This window comes from Podarcis muralis, chromosome 8, assembly GCF_964188315.1.
Source record: "Podarcis muralis chromosome 8, rPodMur119.hap1.1, whole genome shotgun sequence".
NCBI lineage: Eukaryota > Metazoa > Chordata > Lepidosauria > Squamata > Lacertidae > Podarcis > Podarcis muralis.
Genome location: NC_135662.1, coordinates 59,869,082 through 59,887,241, shown reverse-complemented (window position 1 = coordinate 59,887,241; position 18,160 = coordinate 59,869,082). Strand labels below are relative to the sequence as shown.

The 18,160-nt window shown below is 37.6% G+C and overlaps 1 protein-coding gene and 1 long non-coding RNA gene across 13 annotated transcripts in view; one reads left to right on the top strand and one right to left on the bottom strand.

Moving 5' to 3' along the window:
- Window positions 1–18,160, bottom strand: part of KIF13A (kinesin family member 13A) — a 73,220-nt gene that overhangs the window by 17,366 nt on the left and 37,694 nt on the right. For 9 of the 12 annotated variants that reach the window (XR_003707671.2, XM_028737621.2, XM_028737623.2 and 6 more), the window contains 16 exons: window positions 17,795–17,881; window positions 16,110–16,276; window positions 15,451–15,661; window positions 14,547–14,709; window positions 13,974–14,114; window positions 11,718–11,867; window positions 10,911–11,075; window positions 10,171–10,344; window positions 8,894–9,045; window positions 8,385–8,517; window positions 8,155–8,301; window positions 6,469–6,510; window positions 4,482–4,581; window positions 3,974–4,100; window positions 3,097–3,152; window positions 2,500–2,624 (listed from right to left, as the gene is read on the bottom strand). Coding sequence is in view for 11 of the 12 variants with exons in the window: in XM_028737621.2 (XP_028593454.2) it covers window positions 2,500–2,624; window positions 3,097–3,152; window positions 3,974–4,100; window positions 4,482–4,581; window positions 6,469–6,510; window positions 8,155–8,301; window positions 8,385–8,517; window positions 8,894–9,045; window positions 10,171–10,344; window positions 10,911–11,075; window positions 11,718–11,867; window positions 13,974–14,114; window positions 14,547–14,709; window positions 15,451–15,661; window positions 16,110–16,276; window positions 17,795–17,881 (2,140 nt within the window). In the remaining variant the exon portion in view is untranslated. The remainder of the gene's footprint in view (window positions 1–2,499; window positions 2,625–3,096; window positions 3,153–3,973; window positions 4,101–4,481; window positions 4,582–6,468; window positions 6,511–8,154; window positions 8,302–8,384; window positions 8,518–8,893; window positions 9,046–10,170; window positions 10,345–10,910; window positions 11,076–11,717; window positions 11,868–13,973; window positions 14,115–14,546; window positions 14,710–15,450; window positions 15,662–16,109; window positions 16,277–17,794; window positions 17,882–18,160) is intronic. The other 3 variants (XM_028737617.2, XM_028737625.2, XM_028737620.2) reach the window with 2 other exon arrangements.
- LOC114600866 (uncharacterized) lies at window positions 335–10,253 on the top strand. Its single transcript, XR_003707673.2, has 4 exons — window positions 335–440; window positions 5,279–5,339; window positions 6,015–6,104; window positions 10,149–10,253. It is a non-coding gene; the product is annotated as an uncharacterized LOC114600866 (long non-coding RNA).

Genomic DNA, 18,160 nt, shown 5'->3' with positions numbered 1-18,160 from the left:
ACAGACAGCCAAGGAAGGGTTGGAGACAGAACTATCAGTATGCAAAAGAAGGATAAAACGTACCCACATTTTGATTGGTGGTTGCAGGTTTAGAATATTCAGTTAGACAATGTGATTGGCTGGGGCTGGACCAGAGGGGGCAGAAGAAGTGAATATATGGCAGTTAGGGTCAGTTAGGATTAGTCCATGTTGCTCAGAGAGGAGTCAGCATTTGTTGGTGCTTGGTGTTCATGGTGGGCAGCCAGAAGAAGAGAGCAGAGGAAGAAGATTAAGGAAGAAGAGGACTTGAAAGGAAGACTGGGGTAGCTGAATTGGCTTGGCTCAGGCTGAAGAGGGGAGAAGAAGTGAGAGGCAGTTTCGAATGCCAGGCTCTGCCTGGTGTCAGGTAGGAGAGAAAGATTCCAGGGCAGAGCAATGGAAACAGCCCTGTGCTTCAACAGGTCAGTACAGGTCAAAAGAGAGCCTTCAGTAAAGGTCCTTAGTTATAGAGTTGGTGAGGCTTAACTGGGGTGGAGTAAATAGAAGAACAATCTGGCAAAAGAATCTTAAATTAGGTCCTTCAAAGGTGACTTAGTTAGTAATAGTGTAAAATAAGCTGCATTTAATCAACATGTTAACAAAGTGCATATCCATTTAAGTAGGTAGTATAAAGTAACTGCATACACTTGTGCACCGCATAATGCAATAAATAAACATTGATTTCTTTGTCAAATATAATAGCTATACTTCATCTTCTTCGTACTACATTGATATCAACAGTTACTCAGGTTACTGATAAGTTAAGGGAACTAAGGGTATAAGTAATATTAAATGGTGGCAGGACTATGGGTTTGGGGAAACTGCTGGAGCAGAAGGTGGTTGGTTTTTTAAAATAAAGTGAGTAAGAAAATATCCCCTCCCTTCTCACATTAAGCAACCAAGAATAAAATAGCTAGGGATATCTTTATCAATCAATATTTCAAATCTATTATAAACCAACTGCTTGTCCATATTGGGACAAAGCAAAGAGGGTATGTATAGATTGGTAAAATTACTAATTTCATTGTCAGTAAAAGCAAACATTATAAAATGAAGATTCTGCCTAAGATCATATTTATTTTTCTATTGCTGATTTATAACATATCACTGAAGAATCTGAATAAGCTCCAGCCTGGATGATTGATCTGCACCAAAAATTAACCATTATCACCATGTGCAATATTAGTTGCACTAGTACATGGTTTCACAAGTATAAAGACATTTTGCCATGGAGGAAGAGGAGGGAATCAACTTGTTATTTTCTAATATGCTCAGTTTGCATAAAACAAACCAAATGCTAAATTGCCAGTCTAGAAGCCCAATAAAAATGTTATAAGAGGAACAAACATAAGCAGACTTCTTCCATATTTTGAATTATTATCAGAAATCTACAAGAAACAACTAATAAAACAAAATTCAGAGAAAGAAATCATTGTTAGAATGACAGGTATAGAATGGCATTATATATAGAAATAATGAGCCAAAAACGATTTTACTTTGTGTGGATTCAATAGAAACTTTTATAATATATTGTATACAGTAGTACCTTGGTTCCTGAACTCAATCCATTCTGGAAGTCTGTTCAACTTCAAAAACGTTTGCAAACCAAGGCATGGCTTCTGATTGGCTGATTGGCCCCAGAAACAATGCCGACAGTTGAAACGGATGTTTGGCTTCCAAAAAACATTTGCAAACCAGAACACTTACTTCCGGGTTTGCGGCGTTCGGGAGCCAATTTGTTTGGGAGCCAAGCTTTTTGGGAACCAAGGTTCCACTATACATGGAATTATATCCCTGTAAGAATTGCAAAAATATATCCCAGTGTACCTATCTGATTCATGTTGAAGAAGCAAGGAAATATTGGCCCACTTTTGGTAGAAATGTATCAGGTTAATAATGGATAGATGTTTCACAGGGTATCAAAAACATAATAAGTGAAGATATTAAATTAAATCCATAAACCATCCCTTTGGGACAACTAAAAAGGTAAGTGAGTGGAGCACACAGGGAGACAGCTATGGATATATTAACTAAGACATTTTTAATGCTAGCATGGAAGTCAGTGCATTTACCATTTTCTAAGGCTTTGGAGAAAGGGTGTGGAATATTACGTTACTAGCTGTAAGTATCTATGAGAAAGAAGGAACACCTACATAGAGACTTTAAGAAGAAGTTGGACTTCATTTATACAGTTCAAGAATATTAAATGTTTATTCTTCAAAATTTAAGTATTTCAACCCCACATGAATTAAAAGCTAATCAAAGATCACTTTGTTAAGATGTTATTCTGAATAACAATAAACTATACATACTTGTTCAACAAAAATCAAGTAGAAAAGAGTAAACTCTAATTCAAGGTTCCAAAGATATAATGTAGCATTAAATGTATTGAAAAAGAAAGAAAATGTATTGGCAAAATGCAAACAGTAAAAATATGATAGCCACATATCTACTGTACAGAATAGCTCACTAGAAATTTACCTCATCTTTGCTGTGTTTTATGATTGGCAGATAAAAGAATTGACTTCCATGCTCTTTTGGTAGTATTGAATTTACTCCTGATGCATGTGGACCTATAAGCTGTTCATTGGCACTGAGGTCATCAGCTAACAAAAAAATAAAATGAAGTTACAAGACATTTTTTTAGCTTTAATTATTTCCTATGTCCCAGTCTTAAACATATTACACAGAAATCGTGCATAATTGAAAACAATGCTTTGGATAGGAGAGACTTATACTTCTCATGTTACATTTGTATACATTAGCTTAATAAAGTTTGTTACCCCACAATGCAGCAAATACAAATCATTGCAAAATATCATTTTGGAACTTTTCATGAAGATGTTTAAGAATGTGTCTTTACACATGATGGAAGAACTCTAATGCCCAACAGCTGTGCTTCTTTCAATACATTCAATAAACAAAAAAACTGAATTATTTAAAAGCCATCAGATCCAGATCTGAAACACTTCAGATTCCCACACAGCAATAAAACACCAGCAATACGAAAGCATATAAACACGTCGAGCATATTCAACGGAATTCATACTTCCACTCCCTTCGTAAGCTGCAACTTACCATTCAAATCAAGGAAAAGTACAGGTATATGTGTTTCCATTCCAGAAGGTGGGATCCTAACAGTAAGGAAACACCCCAGTTAATAAAATAAACCATACCATGCACAGATATTTTAATGGAAAACTGAAAGTGTTTAAAAAAATGACATTAACTAGGGGGAACCTACAACAAAATGTTACAGTGTATCCTCGGATCCTAACAGGAGAGCTCCTAGTCCATGGTTCATAAAAGAGAAAAGAATTCACAGGGGTGGGGTGGTGATATTTTCTCCACCATATCTCCTAAACAGTCCCTAGTTTTATGGAAATGAAGTGTTTGGAGCTGGATGCAAGCCCTGAATCTAATCGTCTCAATGCATAATACAGCGAAATGTGGAGACAGGAGAAAGTGTGTCTTTTTTACTTCAGGACCCCAGTACAGGTGTTAACACCTACTACAAGCATTAATACAACAGGAAATGTTATGGAATCTGTAAATGAACTTGTATATAAGCCCCAGTTCTACATTATTACATGACTGTGCATTACACCACCAGAAACCATTTTTATTTCCTATTTATTAAAATATTTATATCCTGCCCTTAATTCAACCATATCTGGGTGAGATAAATCTTCAGGATACATAGACCAGCAATAAAACAACCAGTTCACTTCAGCAGTTTTATTTCTAGTTGTAATATGTTTCTAGCTGAACTAAGGGCACTAATGTTCTGTGTTGTGGAATATAAAGGTCAATTAAAAAAAAAGTGAACACACATTTAGCATTTTAGCAGCTTATTCTTCCCTCAGATCTTTACTATCCTGTTAACTGCATACAATATTCACTCAAAAGTTGTTTTGCAAGCAAGCTGAAATATAATGCATTTTAGTCAACCTACCAATTTGCAGGAGCACCTGGGATCCCACTGTCTGGTGCTGGGACTAGCACAGCATTTCTTTCTTCTGTTAGCCCTACCCACTGTTCTACAAGACGTGCTTCTCTCTCCATGTCATCGTCTGTTTTATCTATAATGTGATATGGGATATGAAGAGTGGAATATTGGTCACATATTGTGGAAGTACTTTTTCCAGGGGCATCCAGAAAACAATGGGTTAATAATACATTTTCCAATTATTTAAGAGTAGCAAAGTGACAGGTTGGTTTTGGATTCCAATGAATGCAGATTAGATCCAACAAAGCTAATGAAAATTCTGCTCTCAAAGGTGGATTCACTTTGTAATGAGCGAATTATCCTAATTTTTCACTTTGTAACAAGCTGAACATCACAAAAAGCCTTTCAAATACAAATAACTTTTAAAAATAAATCAGTAATACACTAGGCTAAGACTCTTTTTTGATAAAAAGGAATGCAAAGTTCTTATAATTAAATCACAAGATCCACAAACCTTGTTTATTGCTGATTTTTTTAATCTGTTCATCTAGATATTCTCTGCGTTTTATTAGTGCCTCTGACCACCTCTCTCTCACACAATTTAAGTCTTCTTCCTTTGGAAAAAGAGAATTTCTTTTTTTAACATATACAACATACACATTTAATTTTATGCAGTTTTCAACTTTGATTGGAAGATGTTACCCAATAGTGTTCATTCACATTTACATCAGATAGTACATAACCCAAGAAGGTAAGCTCACCCAACTTGCAAAGAGCATAAAGAATGAAAAGCTGAAATTGCACCACCCACTCCATAGTTAGAGCTCTTTGTGTATCTTGTCTCTTGCAAATTTGTGATTTAGATCCAAGCAGAAAAATAATGCATTGGCCAACAAACTATTTAGTAGCATATGAAAGTGAAAACAATTAAAGAGACATCAACATATATACCCTTAAACCTGTATTAACTCCATTATGAGAAGCTGTTACCAGAGTAACTAAATCATCCACATGCAAACAAAAACCCATCATGCAATCATGCTTTCTGGTATTAAAGGAATGTTTGATCCATTCTTCATAATTCATTACCAGGAAGTGCCATGAACCGCTTGAAGCAAGTTAGTAGCTAATTCAGGCTCAAACTACTGTTGACAGCAGGATGGTGTATTTAAATCTGGATCTGCCTAACTTATGGAAGTACTATAATTACGGAGGTGGGGGTCCTCCTGGGTGGGAAGTGCAAAGCCTTCTCTCTCCTTGTGGTTTATCTACTTGCAGTTTGTTCTCTGAAGCCATTTTCTCCTCATCCAGGCTAAATACCAGAAGTGCCCCTATGTGTGAGAAGAGTGCTTGGGGAGAAGGTTGCAAGAAGGTAAGCAGTGTGTGTTGAGTTGCCTCTGGTGTGTGGATGTGGGTGTTTAGCACTGCTCACCCATTTATTCCTTATACTCCTAAATTGGACTTCTAGTTTCCTTGTTTCACAGGACTGGGTCAGAGAGGAGCTTTAGGCATTTGAATCAGCCATCACCTGTAGTTTGAGCTGTAGGTTTTTGGAACAACTGTACAACTTACTAGGGTATTTGCATAGATACCTACATTTATACAACTGGTGTTTTGTTTTTGTTTTTTGCTGCTTGTTAAAATTTTTTTTTAAAACCCTTAATATTGGGAAGCCTTCATACAGAATTCATTAATTCATAAATCTATTAAAGCTGTAGGCATCAGGAAAGCAAAATTTACAGGACTAGCTTTTTATTATTAAAAAATGGTTTAACAGTACAGTACACACAAATATTTGATGCTTTTGTTATTGCACTGAACAAAATGTGATTTAATGAAACCTGTAAAAATTATGGATGACAAATAATTGTATGTAAAAATTATTATGATTTCAAACATTATTTAGTTTAAAAAATGAAGAATTCAGCTTTTGGCCTCAATTCTATCATATAAGAGATGTCTATAGATCTCTCTTGTACGTCTCCCTTGCATTACACCAACGTCTGAATTTGACACACAATACAACTTTCTCTGTTGCCCTGCCCAGGCTCTGCGGGACTTCCTTCCTAGGGAAGTCTGTTTTGTCCCCTTTTTGATGGACTTTCATGAGTGAGTGAAGACATTCCTTTTCTGGCAGGTACTTGACATGGTTTTTAATCCTCGGCTTTTCCCTCCCTGAAATTTCTTTGCTATTTTGTATCTCCTGCATCTGTTTTACATTGTTTTATTGACAGTTGTTTTAATTAAGTTGCAAGCCACCATGCTGTTTCTTAATTTTCAACAATCTAAATAAATCATTAATATATTGATCATTAGAAATGTCACATGAAAGAGCATAGTGTATTGTCAAATTAAGCTGAGATGCTTGTTCTTTAAATCAGTGTCTTTTAATGCATAAAGTTCCAAGAGCAAATTCTTTCAGTAACTTTTTGGAGTTGATAACTATTAGCATTAGCTGTGCCCCATGCTATGTGATTCGACAACAACAGCAGCAGCAATACCTGATAACTATCCATATCACCATCATCATCATCATCTCCTCTCTGGTAGAAAAAAATAAACTTTATAAACATAGAGAACATGCATTTTTCTTGCTAACAAACTCCAAATATGAGCACACATCATGGACACAAATTAGAACAAGACAGAACAGAAAGCATCAAACCTTATTTTATTTATTTTCTTTGTTTATATAAAGGTTTAATGACCCACTAGTATGTGCTGCTCCTCTTTACCACTTACTCTAAAACGGTTTGAGAGTCAGGACCTCCAGGCTAATACTTAATCACGTAGAAGCAAAATTCATGCAATGATGCTCCCTTGCTTTCTAGAGTCATAAACTATGTATATGATATCTTCATGCATTCAAGCATTGGGTTGTTGTTTTGTTTTAAATTAATTAGTTCACTTTTTGAAGCACATGACTGATGGGAAAAGTGTCCACCTGTTCTTCTACATGAGGTTTATCTCTGGTAATTTATGCTGGATCTTTATTATTATGCACTCCGTCTACACATCTTTGATATAACAGTGGGCATTCAGCAATCACATAGTAGCCAGGTTCATGTACAATGTTAAACTGTAGCTTAAAATAAGCTCTGTTTTAATGTGCACAAACATTTTCCTCCTTCCTTCACACCTGACTGTGCCATGCAAGAAAGGAAAGAAGCCACAATCTGTCTCGTAGTGACATGCAAACCTGGGCTCATGGCTTGTTTCTTTCCAAATAAATCATGAGTGGAAGCCAATATTTGTGTTTGGCTTACCACTTTTGATTTATACGGAGAGATACAAATCATGAGTCCAGCTTTGCCCACCACCACAAGGCAGATTCAGGCTTGTGTCCTACCACATATCACAGAAAGGAGGCTGCTGAAATTAGGCTTGAAAAGGGGGCGGGGGGGGGGGGGTTGCCAACAACTATTTGTCTGGTTTGCAAATGTGCCTATGGGCCCAAAAAGGCTGGAGAGCCCTTCCAGAGTTGTTGTTGTTGTTGTTGTTGTTGTTGTTGTTTTAACTATGATTTAAGGTTACATGCAAACAAGGCCATTGTGGGTGGAGGGAAGACTTGGATTCAGTCCCTCCAAAGCATATCATGTGTCAATCACTTCTTAGTAAACAAATGCAATTATTCACAGAGCCCAAGAGGTGAGCAAGTGGTTGTTGAGGGGAAGGACTGTAGCTCAATGGCCGAGCATCTGCTTTTGCATGCAGAAGGTCTCAGGTTCAATTCCTAGCATCTCCAGGTAGCCCTTTCAGTCTCCTCATCATGCTTACAAAAGAGGAAGAGATTGTACCTGAGGCTTGCGATGACTAGTTTACAATAAACTTTTAAAATCAGCCTGCTCCAACTTGGTGTCCTCCAAACATTTTGAACTACAATTCCCATCAGCAAACTTCATCTACTCAGCATTCAGTTTATGATAATGGCGAGCAAGATGCCCCTGAAAGATTACAAGCCCCTGAAAGTCACCAATTTGATATTGTTTCTGGCATTCAAGGGATACCAATTCAAGACATGATGTTCCATTTAACTGCCATTCCTAATGGTCCTTGAGAAGCTATCATCCATGCCTTGCTTCAAGTGTACATACAAATTCCACACAGTAACCTTCAAAGGCACAAGTGAAAACAACAAATCTGCACCACAATATAATAATTTAGCACTTTAAAGCCACTTATCCTACCTGGTAACTGTCCAACCCCCGTTGCAATTTGGTTGATCTGGCAGTCACACAGCCAATGGAGACAGACAGAATGGCTTCTACCATAAGTGGCAATGTTCCCGAATGCTGTACTGGTTTAACCATCACCTGAACTCTGCGAGAATGACCCTAGTCATATAAGTAGGGAAACATGTAAATTAATGTAAACACACATTGGTATTCTTATCTGGGAGGGATAAAATTAATTGTACCTGTCGAAGCTGGAAAATCCCTCCTGTATTTACATCCTTTGCCTGGTGGAGCTCCACAGCTGTATAGTCCCCCAGTTCATTCAGTTCTTGAATTGAAACCCACATTTCTATTCGACGTGTCACTTCATTCCACCTAGAGACAATCCAAAAAGCAATAAGAGCAGTATGAATACTCCTCCTTACACTTTAGTGGAAATTTGTAGAGCCATTCATTTTATCTACTTTTAGATTTTTATCCCACCCTTCTTCCTAAAGGTGCCAAGGGCAGGAAGCAACAATACAATTAAAACAATTTTTAGTAATTAACAAATCAAATATTCTTGCAACAAAGAAGACAATGAGAAATCTCTTCTTTGTACTCAATTTCTCTCTTCCCACCTCTACAGGCACACACACCCAACACCCTCTAGCTCTCAATTCATCTCTGGCACATGTGCTGTACTTCCTCCTTTCTCCCTATATTTGAAGTGAGGCTTCACTACTATAAGGAAAATACAACCTAGGTTTACCTGTCTCTCAAGGTCCTGGTTTTTGCATGAAGAGTATCCACCTCCCATATGGAACTGCCGTTTCCAGCACATCTGTGACCCCATACCTCAATAGCAAGTGCTCCATCTTGAATGAACTCCAGAAATTCTTCTGTTACATTCACCACATAATCCTAAAAAATTGGAATACTTACTGCAGAACACTTAAAGCATGATTTTTATCAGCTCTATGATTAAAAAACCAGGTGAATGTTCAAATGTTCTTGTGGGCAGAAAAAAACTCCCAATGAAGATATTAATTCCATGAACCAGGTAAAATGCAGAATTTTGTATAATACTGAACAGACCACTATTTTATATTAATACTTCTCTTCAGTTATATTTGCACAGGTAGTCAAAATTCCATATTTTGTGTTGATTACTACAACATATTTAATATTGTAGTCCCTATTCTAATGAGATATATTGAAATAAGCATAACCACAAAATATTTTAGGAATAACAAAGCTCCATTTTCAGAGACCAGAAAGTTTGCCAGACTAACTCACTCCTAATTAATATAAAAAAAAATTCCTTCCAGTAGCACCTTAAAGACCAACTAAGTTAGTTCTTGGTATGAGCTTTCGTGTGCATGCACACTTCTTCAGATACCTTCAGATACCTTTCGTGTGCATGCACACGAAAGCTCATACCAAGAACTAACTTAGTTGGTCTTTAAGGTGCTACTGGAAGGAATTTTTTTTGTTTTGACTATGGCAGACCAACACGGCTACCCATCTGTAACTGATCCTAATTAATATGTTTTTGTGAAAGAATGAATGTTTCATTTCCTTAATCCAATCCCATTTTCCATAACAGTGAATGGGCTGGTCACACCTTCTCTCTGACTAGGTTTCCTAAGAACCAAGTTGTATGTTCTGTCTTCCTTTCTCTTTCCACTGGAAATCACAAATAAAAGTAACAGGAGCAGGTTACACAACTCCAGCATTCAATGCCACTAATGACTTGCAGAATTCTGTTTAACCTATGCCAGGGTTCCAAAACTGTGGCCCAGAGTGTGTGTGAAGAACCTGGTGGTCTGCCGAAAAGGTGAGTGGAATGGACTGAAGGTAATTGGTGGGGGAGGCACTTGAAAGCAGTGGAAAGGAATTTTTGTTGTTGTTTAATGCAGGTATTAGAACCCCTTGTTTCATCTCCATCTCACTGTACAGTAGGATGGAATCATGTGTATGTGTGTGTGTGTGTATAAAATATGGACTCAAATGTATTTTTCTAGCATTCCAACCAAACAAAATTACCTTACAATGAGCAAAAGTCACTGTAAACTGGACATCCTTGGTCAGAGGTGAAGGCACATCTGGGTCTACAACTGGTGCTGCAACAGTTGACTCACACTGATCCCAGAAGGTGTATTGACAAAAGACAAAGTTTGAGAGATTCAAAGGTAGTCCTGTTGCTTCTTTAATTTTTACCTAGACAACAGTAAAACTGTAATTCAATATACTGGCATATTTATATTAACATATTCAGCTATATTCAGAATATTCAGTTAGACAATGGTTGACTAAGTAAGGCCAATTTTATCTCACAGCTAGGCTCATAAAACAACCTAAAAATTAACACTTAATATATACAATATGTTTAACAAACAAAAGCATTGTAAGATTATTTGGTAATCCTTGTCCACACACATGTACAGTACAATGCTGGACAAGCATTGAAAACTTCAACTGCTGTAAATTAACTAATTCCAATGAATGGCTTACATTTTTAAAATTGGTTGACTTTACTTGTAAAACAAACTTTAGACTTGTCTAAAACTTCCATCCAAGGTGCTGACTATAGTATGAACATAAGACAAATAAAGATGAACTAAGATCTCTGAAGCTGTATGAAAACCAACTGGAATTGGATGAGTGACAAGGTATTTCCCATTGCAGATTGTAAGACATGCAAAATGTTTAGAGTATTATATTGGTAAAATATACGTATACCCTATTAAAATATTAATACACACACACACACACACACTCCATACCCTGCAGGTGAGTTTTTTTGGCCTGTGAGTAATTTCTCCATTGTTGTCCATGATTTCTATGCTTCCACTTTCACTTGAGTTTTCAGAAGAATCATCTCCTTCCACTAGGCGTTCTGGGACAACACCAGTGACACGCATCACTTCAACATGCAGACGCCCTGCAACCTGCACCCCAAAAATATTAATATTGAAGACCTTGTAGTACTACATAGCACCAGTAATCCACATACTTACATATATAAATATAATTGTAGCTTCAACAGAACAGAAAAACAGCATGCAGATAACAATTGCACATTACATACGACCATTCTCAAATCTGTCTCAGATCCAACTTGACACTATGGAGGTTCACATGTAAGATGCGGTGCTCAGTATCTAACCAGTAAAATTCTCATTTCCTTGCTCAGCTATTATCCAAATTTACATATTTAAAAATAAAATGGAAGTTACTGATAGTTGTTTTGAATTGCCTTCTGTGTACTCACAACTTTCCCCTTTGATTTGACTTCTAGATTTAGAACACCGGGGGAACAAGTGAACTGCAGTCAAAAATTTGGTTGTCAGTACATGAAATTCAGTGGCTTGGTCATTTGCCCTCTACTCAAAGCATTTCTATTTAATGTTTCAGTGGCACCAATCTTTTCGTGTCCCTAGACTGTGTGCCCATCCTGACTGCTGTCTTATTGCAGGTGTATACAGCAAGACATCATTGATGCATTAATAGTGGATTTATCGTGCCTTTCCTTCCTTAATACATACGTGCTGCTCATAGCAGAATAGATGACACCAGAGACTGAAACTTACCTCCCCCTGCTGGCTAATTATTGGTACTGCATACTGAAGTTTAACATCACAAAAAAGGCACTCCAAAAAGACATTCGCCACACCAATTAAATTGTGGTTTTCTTGTGCTTCATAGAAAGGGTCACCTCTTTTTCCAGTGAGTCGCCTCATCTGTTTTAAAAAGACAATTAAAATTTCAAAAACAAAAATGATTTAGCATTGTGATCCAACATGGATGTGCTAAAAAATTATGAGCTATGTCCAATAAAGTCATATTCAAATCCCCATTTCACCACTGTGCAACATGTCTAAAAAAGGCAGGTCAGATGATAGCAGAAGACAAGAGTACATGTAGAGCACTAGAGTGTATATAGAGCACCTGCCCTGGGCCTGTTGTTGTTCAACCTATTTCTAAATTACTTGGATGAAGGTATTGAAGGGATGCTCATCAAATTTGCAGATGACACCAAACTGGAAGGGGTAGCCATTGCTGCTGAAGACAGAATCAGGATGCAAGATGACCTGAGGAGACTGGAGAACTGGGCCCAAACTAACAAAATGTATTTCAATACGGACACGTGTAAGGTTCTACACTTAGGCAGGAAGAATCAGCTGCACAAATATAAGATGGGGGACACCTAGCTTGCCAGTAGTACACGTGAAAAGGATCAAGGGCTCTTACTGGTCTGCAAGCTTAACATGAGTCAACAGTGTGATACAGCAGCAAACAAACCTACTGCTATTCTAGGAAGCATCAACAGAAGCATAGTGACCTGATCAAGGAAAGCAATAGTCCCACTCTATTCTGCCTTGGTCAGACCACAACTGGGGTACTGTGTCCAGTTCTAGGCACCATAATTTAAGAAGGATATTGACAAGCTGGAATGTATGCAGAGGAGGGTGACCAAGACAATCAAAGGTCTGGAAACCAAACCTTATGAGGAACGGTTGAGGGAACTGGGTATGCTTAATCTGTAAATGAGGAGATATAACAGCCATCTTCAAATATCTAAAGGGCTGTCACATGGTGGATGGAGCAAGCTTGCTTTCTCCGGCTTTGGAGACTGGGACCCAAACCAATGGTTTCAAGTTATAAGGAGATTCTAACTAAACATCAGAAAGAGTTTTCTAAGAGCTCTTTAATGGTGGAATGGTCTCACTCAGGAGGTAGTGGACTTTCCTTCATTGGAGGTTTTTAAGCAGAGGTTGGATGACCATCTGCCATGCATGCTTTAGTTGAGATTCCTGCATTGCAGGGGGGCGGATTATATGACCCTTGAGGTTCCTTTCAACTCTACAATTCTATGATTCTATTATTCTGTGTATACAAACCTAACTCTTATTAACACCAAAAGCTTATTCCTCATTTAAATACTGTAAATGAGTAGCAACACTTTCAACAAATTTGTGTTCCTTACAGAAGACCAAAATTAAATTCCCTGTGTGCAAAAATACTAACAAAACTGTTTGTACTAGTTTTTGATGCAGTCAATGAATACTACATTGCACGAAGTACTATGTTGATCATCATGTTCAGGCAGATAGCATTTCATGTTGAAACAACCATATAATTAAATCCTGAATTACATTAAGTTGTTATCTATTCACTTAAAATAGTAGGACTCAATGCTGATGTGCTTTGAAGAAACAAACTATGGAAAATCTGATATTCCTTATAGTAGGTCAAATATTAGCAAACATTTGCATTAAGATTTCTGATGAATACTAAAAATATTGCCTCACTTACACTAAAAAAATACACTTACCTGTAAACATGTCCAAAAGCACACTATTTTAAAATCTCATATGCAGAGCAAAATAAATTGCAGGACGATTGCAACTGACACAAGTTTAACATGTGTGATTTCAGCTTTACACAACTGAAGGCTGACAGGTTGAAGTCACTCAAATTAAATGCACAGAAGCCAGAGCGCTTAAAAGCACTTTTTGCACACAGTTTCGCCAGTGCAGAAAGAGCTTCTAAGCTCTCTGCCTTGCTTATTGGGCTCTGGAAGGCTTTCACATAAGCTGGCAGGAACACGGATGGCCTGAGAAAGAACCTCCCAGACCCTAGTCATTGTAGTCTGTTCCCAGACATGTATAAGGGAAATAAACTACAAATATTAGGATAAACATACAACTGAATGTAGCATTGCTGTTTGATAAACATGTACCCACATTAACATGCACAGCTGTGCTATATAATGTTTATAGAAATATTCTGTTTTTATTAAAATAATAACATTTTGGCCAAACTGAAAAACTGAGGTTAAGTACCTCATGGGCTCTTTCCTTCCATTCTTGATACAGATCTCTCATGTCAATTAACTTGTTTTCCAGCTTCTCTATGGTCCATACTTGAGTACTTTTCCCTTTTCTTCTTACTTGAATAGCTGGTTCACTTACTATTGCTCCTCTCTAAACAAAGACAAGACAAAGTATCTTAAGTAGATAAAATATGCATTTTAACAAAGTGATTCCATTTTTCAAATTTAAACTCAAACAACATATGCTACATAGCTATGTTAATATTTTGGTACTCCATTCTCTTGCATTTTCAAATTATTTATATAATGGTGGCTGAGAACTAAAAACCATAACTGACTGGAGACATATCAAGATAGCACAGGCATGAATGTCCTGTTTCTACTGTATGTATTACAGGTATTATAATATCGTATCAGCTCAGTGAGATAGAAAGTTTAGAGAAGCTATATCTATTCAGTCCGTACAACTCCTTTAATTTATGTGCCATTTTCTCTCTCTCATGCACTCGTTCATTCTCTACTTCTGGACTCAAATGACTTCCAAGGGCTTTTACAAAATAGTTTCAATTATCAATTTTCTTACCTTCCTATTGGCACTCAGGTTAGCAGCAGGAATCTGCAGTGTCACTTGATAATCTGTTAGTTTGCTCATTTCTTCAGCCAATAAATTTGCTTCCCTCACTAATGTGTTGGCCTTAACTATCTGCTCTCTTAATTTTGCTAGGCTCTGTCGAAATAACTCATCCCTAGGGGTGGGAAAGAAAAATGGAGAGTAGTAGTAGAATATTAATTGGGAAATTGAGAACTTGGTAAAAAGACATTGTCAGAAACAATGAACAAGGTTGTAAACATAATATTAATTATTCCAGATTTTTAAAATTATGTTCAAATATTTTAACAAGAGACAATAATAGCTTTAAATGAGAGAATGCTTCCTATTTTTTTAATACATGTCAAGGCTATCTTGGAAATGCCATTTGGTAACAAAACAAATCCCGCCATGCTAATCCATCTTTATAGGTATTCTGAGAAAAATTATATGTATACCAAGATGAAACCTACAAGTTATACAAGAGCTATAATGAGTTTCCCTTGAAAGCCCTGCAGTAATTCTGACCATATGGGCACTGCACAATGCCTGTGCTATGACATGATTGGTCCTTAACTGAGAAGACAATGCAGATAAGACCAAATCAGTCAGAATCACTAGATAAGCAGGACTACATTCTAGTTATGGAAGGTACATAACAAATGCCCGGGCCCCAAGGAGTCATGCGTTTGAAGAATTTAATTGGTAGTAAGTTTTACAACAAGCAGTTTGAGTACGGTTAGCTTACTCATATCACAAGTTTGCAGGAAGGATGTTCTAAAGTTATTTGGGATCTGGATGAAAGATTGTCCTGGACAGATTCACACACAGAATAGTATTTTTCTTCCGTCACTCATTCTCTCATAGTTACTTATGGTTTTAATATCAATGCTCTCACCTCTCTTCTGACCAGAGGTTCACTTTCTGCTGAGCTGTCTGGGCAGCTTCTGAAAGCCTGTCACTAGAATGCTGATACCGTCTTTCCGGAGAAAGCTGCTGTCGGAGTTGCTCCAGCTCACGCTCATACATCATCCTCTGCTCTTCCAAAGCGCTACGCTTTTCTTCCAAGTATTGTTTCTCCAAGACCTGGACCACGTTTTGTACTGGATCTAGATAAGGAAAGCACCAGCATATCTTAAAATTCATTATCTACATTGTTAATAATTCCGCTTTGTTACTTCTTAACACAGGAGAGCACACAGTTCTACAGCCACAGTGATCAGAAGGTGAAACAGACGGTGAGAGACAAAAGATCCAAAGTACCATTTTCTGCTGCAGGGTCTATATAAGAAAAGATGAGCATGAGGTAAATCCCATAAAACTCCACTTACTTCCTAGTAAATATAATTGGGATCAGTTGGTCATACTTGATTTACTCCTCCACAGTCTCTATTCCCAGAAAGTCACAACAGTTATTGAACACAACAAAATTATCCATTCCTTATTTACAACCATCAGGATAAGGGAACAGATTAAAAAAACTATCTATTGCCAGGACCTTGAAATTTATGTGCTCCTGTCTGACATTTTCAGTGATGCTGAGCACCAGCTTCTTACCATTGCTATTCAGTGTTTTCATTATGACTTCCATTTGTGCAAACTCATAGTTATAGTCTGGTTCCGAAGAAGCTTCGCTGGCTGCATCTAGATCATGTTCTGCTAACTGCTGCTCTTTTTCAGAGTCTTTCAACCAATCTCTTCGCTTTCTCTTAGGCAGATTGATTCTGTTAAAAAGTTGAGAAAGTAGTTATGAAATACCTTGGTAAATCCATTTTAAAAATGCTGGATTCTGTGGATAAGAACTTTCTACATTTAACAACCCATGAGCAGGGAGGAAAGGCATGCTGCAGGCTGTTCCAAAACAAAGGAAGCTACAGTGTTGACTGTAAATTAATAAGGAGACAAATATGTACAACCTTCACTGAATTTAATTTTAACCTTCTCTAACAGACAAAGCCAACTGACAAGTCTTGCTCTTAAGATTCTATTCACCTTAAAGGTACAGTAACATATATGTTTTATTTATTTATTAAATTTGTATACCGACCATAGATCTCATGACAGCTCACAGCATATAAATACAAGATAAAAACACAAAATATATAAGAAAAACAAGAACAAAAACAAAACAAAGCAAAACAATAACCTCCCGCAAAACACATTTAAAAGGATATAGGATGTTAGTCAGCCAAAGGCCTGGTTGAAGAGGAACGTTTTCACCTAGCACCTAAAAATGTAAATTGAAGATGCCAGATGAACCTCCCTGGAGAAATCACATTCCACAAACAGGGAATCACTGCAGAAAAGGCCTGTTCTTGTGTTGCCACCCTCCAGACCTCTCTTGGAGGAGGCACATGAAGAAGGGCCTCACGTGAGTATCGCAGGGTCCAGGTTGGTTCATGTGGGGAGAGGCAGCCCTTGAGGTATTGCAATCCTGAGCAGCTCAAGGCTTTATAGGTCAAAACTAGCACTTTGAATTGGGCCCAGAAACTAACTGGGAGCCAGTTGGGCCAGGATCAGTGTAATATGCTCAAACCATCTTGCCCCAGTTAGCAACCTGGCCACCAAATTCTCTACCAGGTGAAGCTTCCAAACGCTATTCAGAGGCAGCCCTAAGTATAATGTGTTGCAGTAATCTAGCCTAGAGGTTGCCAGAGCAACTGTAGTTCGGTTATCCCACAACTAACAATGAGTCACAACAGATTTATCTTTTTACTGAGACATTGTTCTCCCCATGTACAAGGGTACATATAACAATGACTTAAAAGCAACAAATTTCTACACTACAATGTAGTATTTGCCAAACACAATGCAAGCCAATTTGCTTCCATCTTCCGTTCAAGGCTGTTCATGTCAGGATGCATAGCTCCTGGTACTTGCTCTAAAGCAAGTGATTGGTATTTAAGGCTGGATTGATTTCAGTTTTATGAAAATATGCTCACAAATTCAAGTTCTATACAACAGAGTATCATAACAGGAGAAATATTATCTTAGAAGATACTGTGTGGACTAGATGGAAACCTAGACAGACTAGTTGCCCAAAAGCTAACACTAACGAAGAAGTTCATCTATTTAGCATCATTCTTTGGAAGCAAGATTCTTCACTAATAATATTTGGACATGGCTCTGTAAATAAAGAAGTGGGAGGGAGGGAGGGAGGGAGGGAGGGAGGGAGGGAGGGAGAGAGAGAGAGAGAGAGAGAGAGAGAGAGAGAGAGAGAGAGAGAGAGAGAGAGATATTACCTAAAGAAGTGGTTGTTTCCCCATAAGATTCTATCTCCATGCCACAACTGTGTCACAGAACACACCAACGTGCCATTTACACAGGATCTGAAAGCAAAGCACAAGATTGAAAAGACTGAAATTATCCTTTAAAACCTGAGTTCTCCAACAGCAATTCCCAGTAGTCACAAACCATTACTCACTCTGGTCCACGGGAATTGTTATATAAGACAGAGATGCAGAAGGGGACAAATTCTCTCCTACCCACTGGTCACTCTTGCTCTTTGGTCCAGCAGGGACAGTGAAGAGTGTGTATCACCTAGCTGCCAGGAACCATGTTATAAAATATATTCTTACTCACATGAAACACATCAGGAGAAGCAAGGT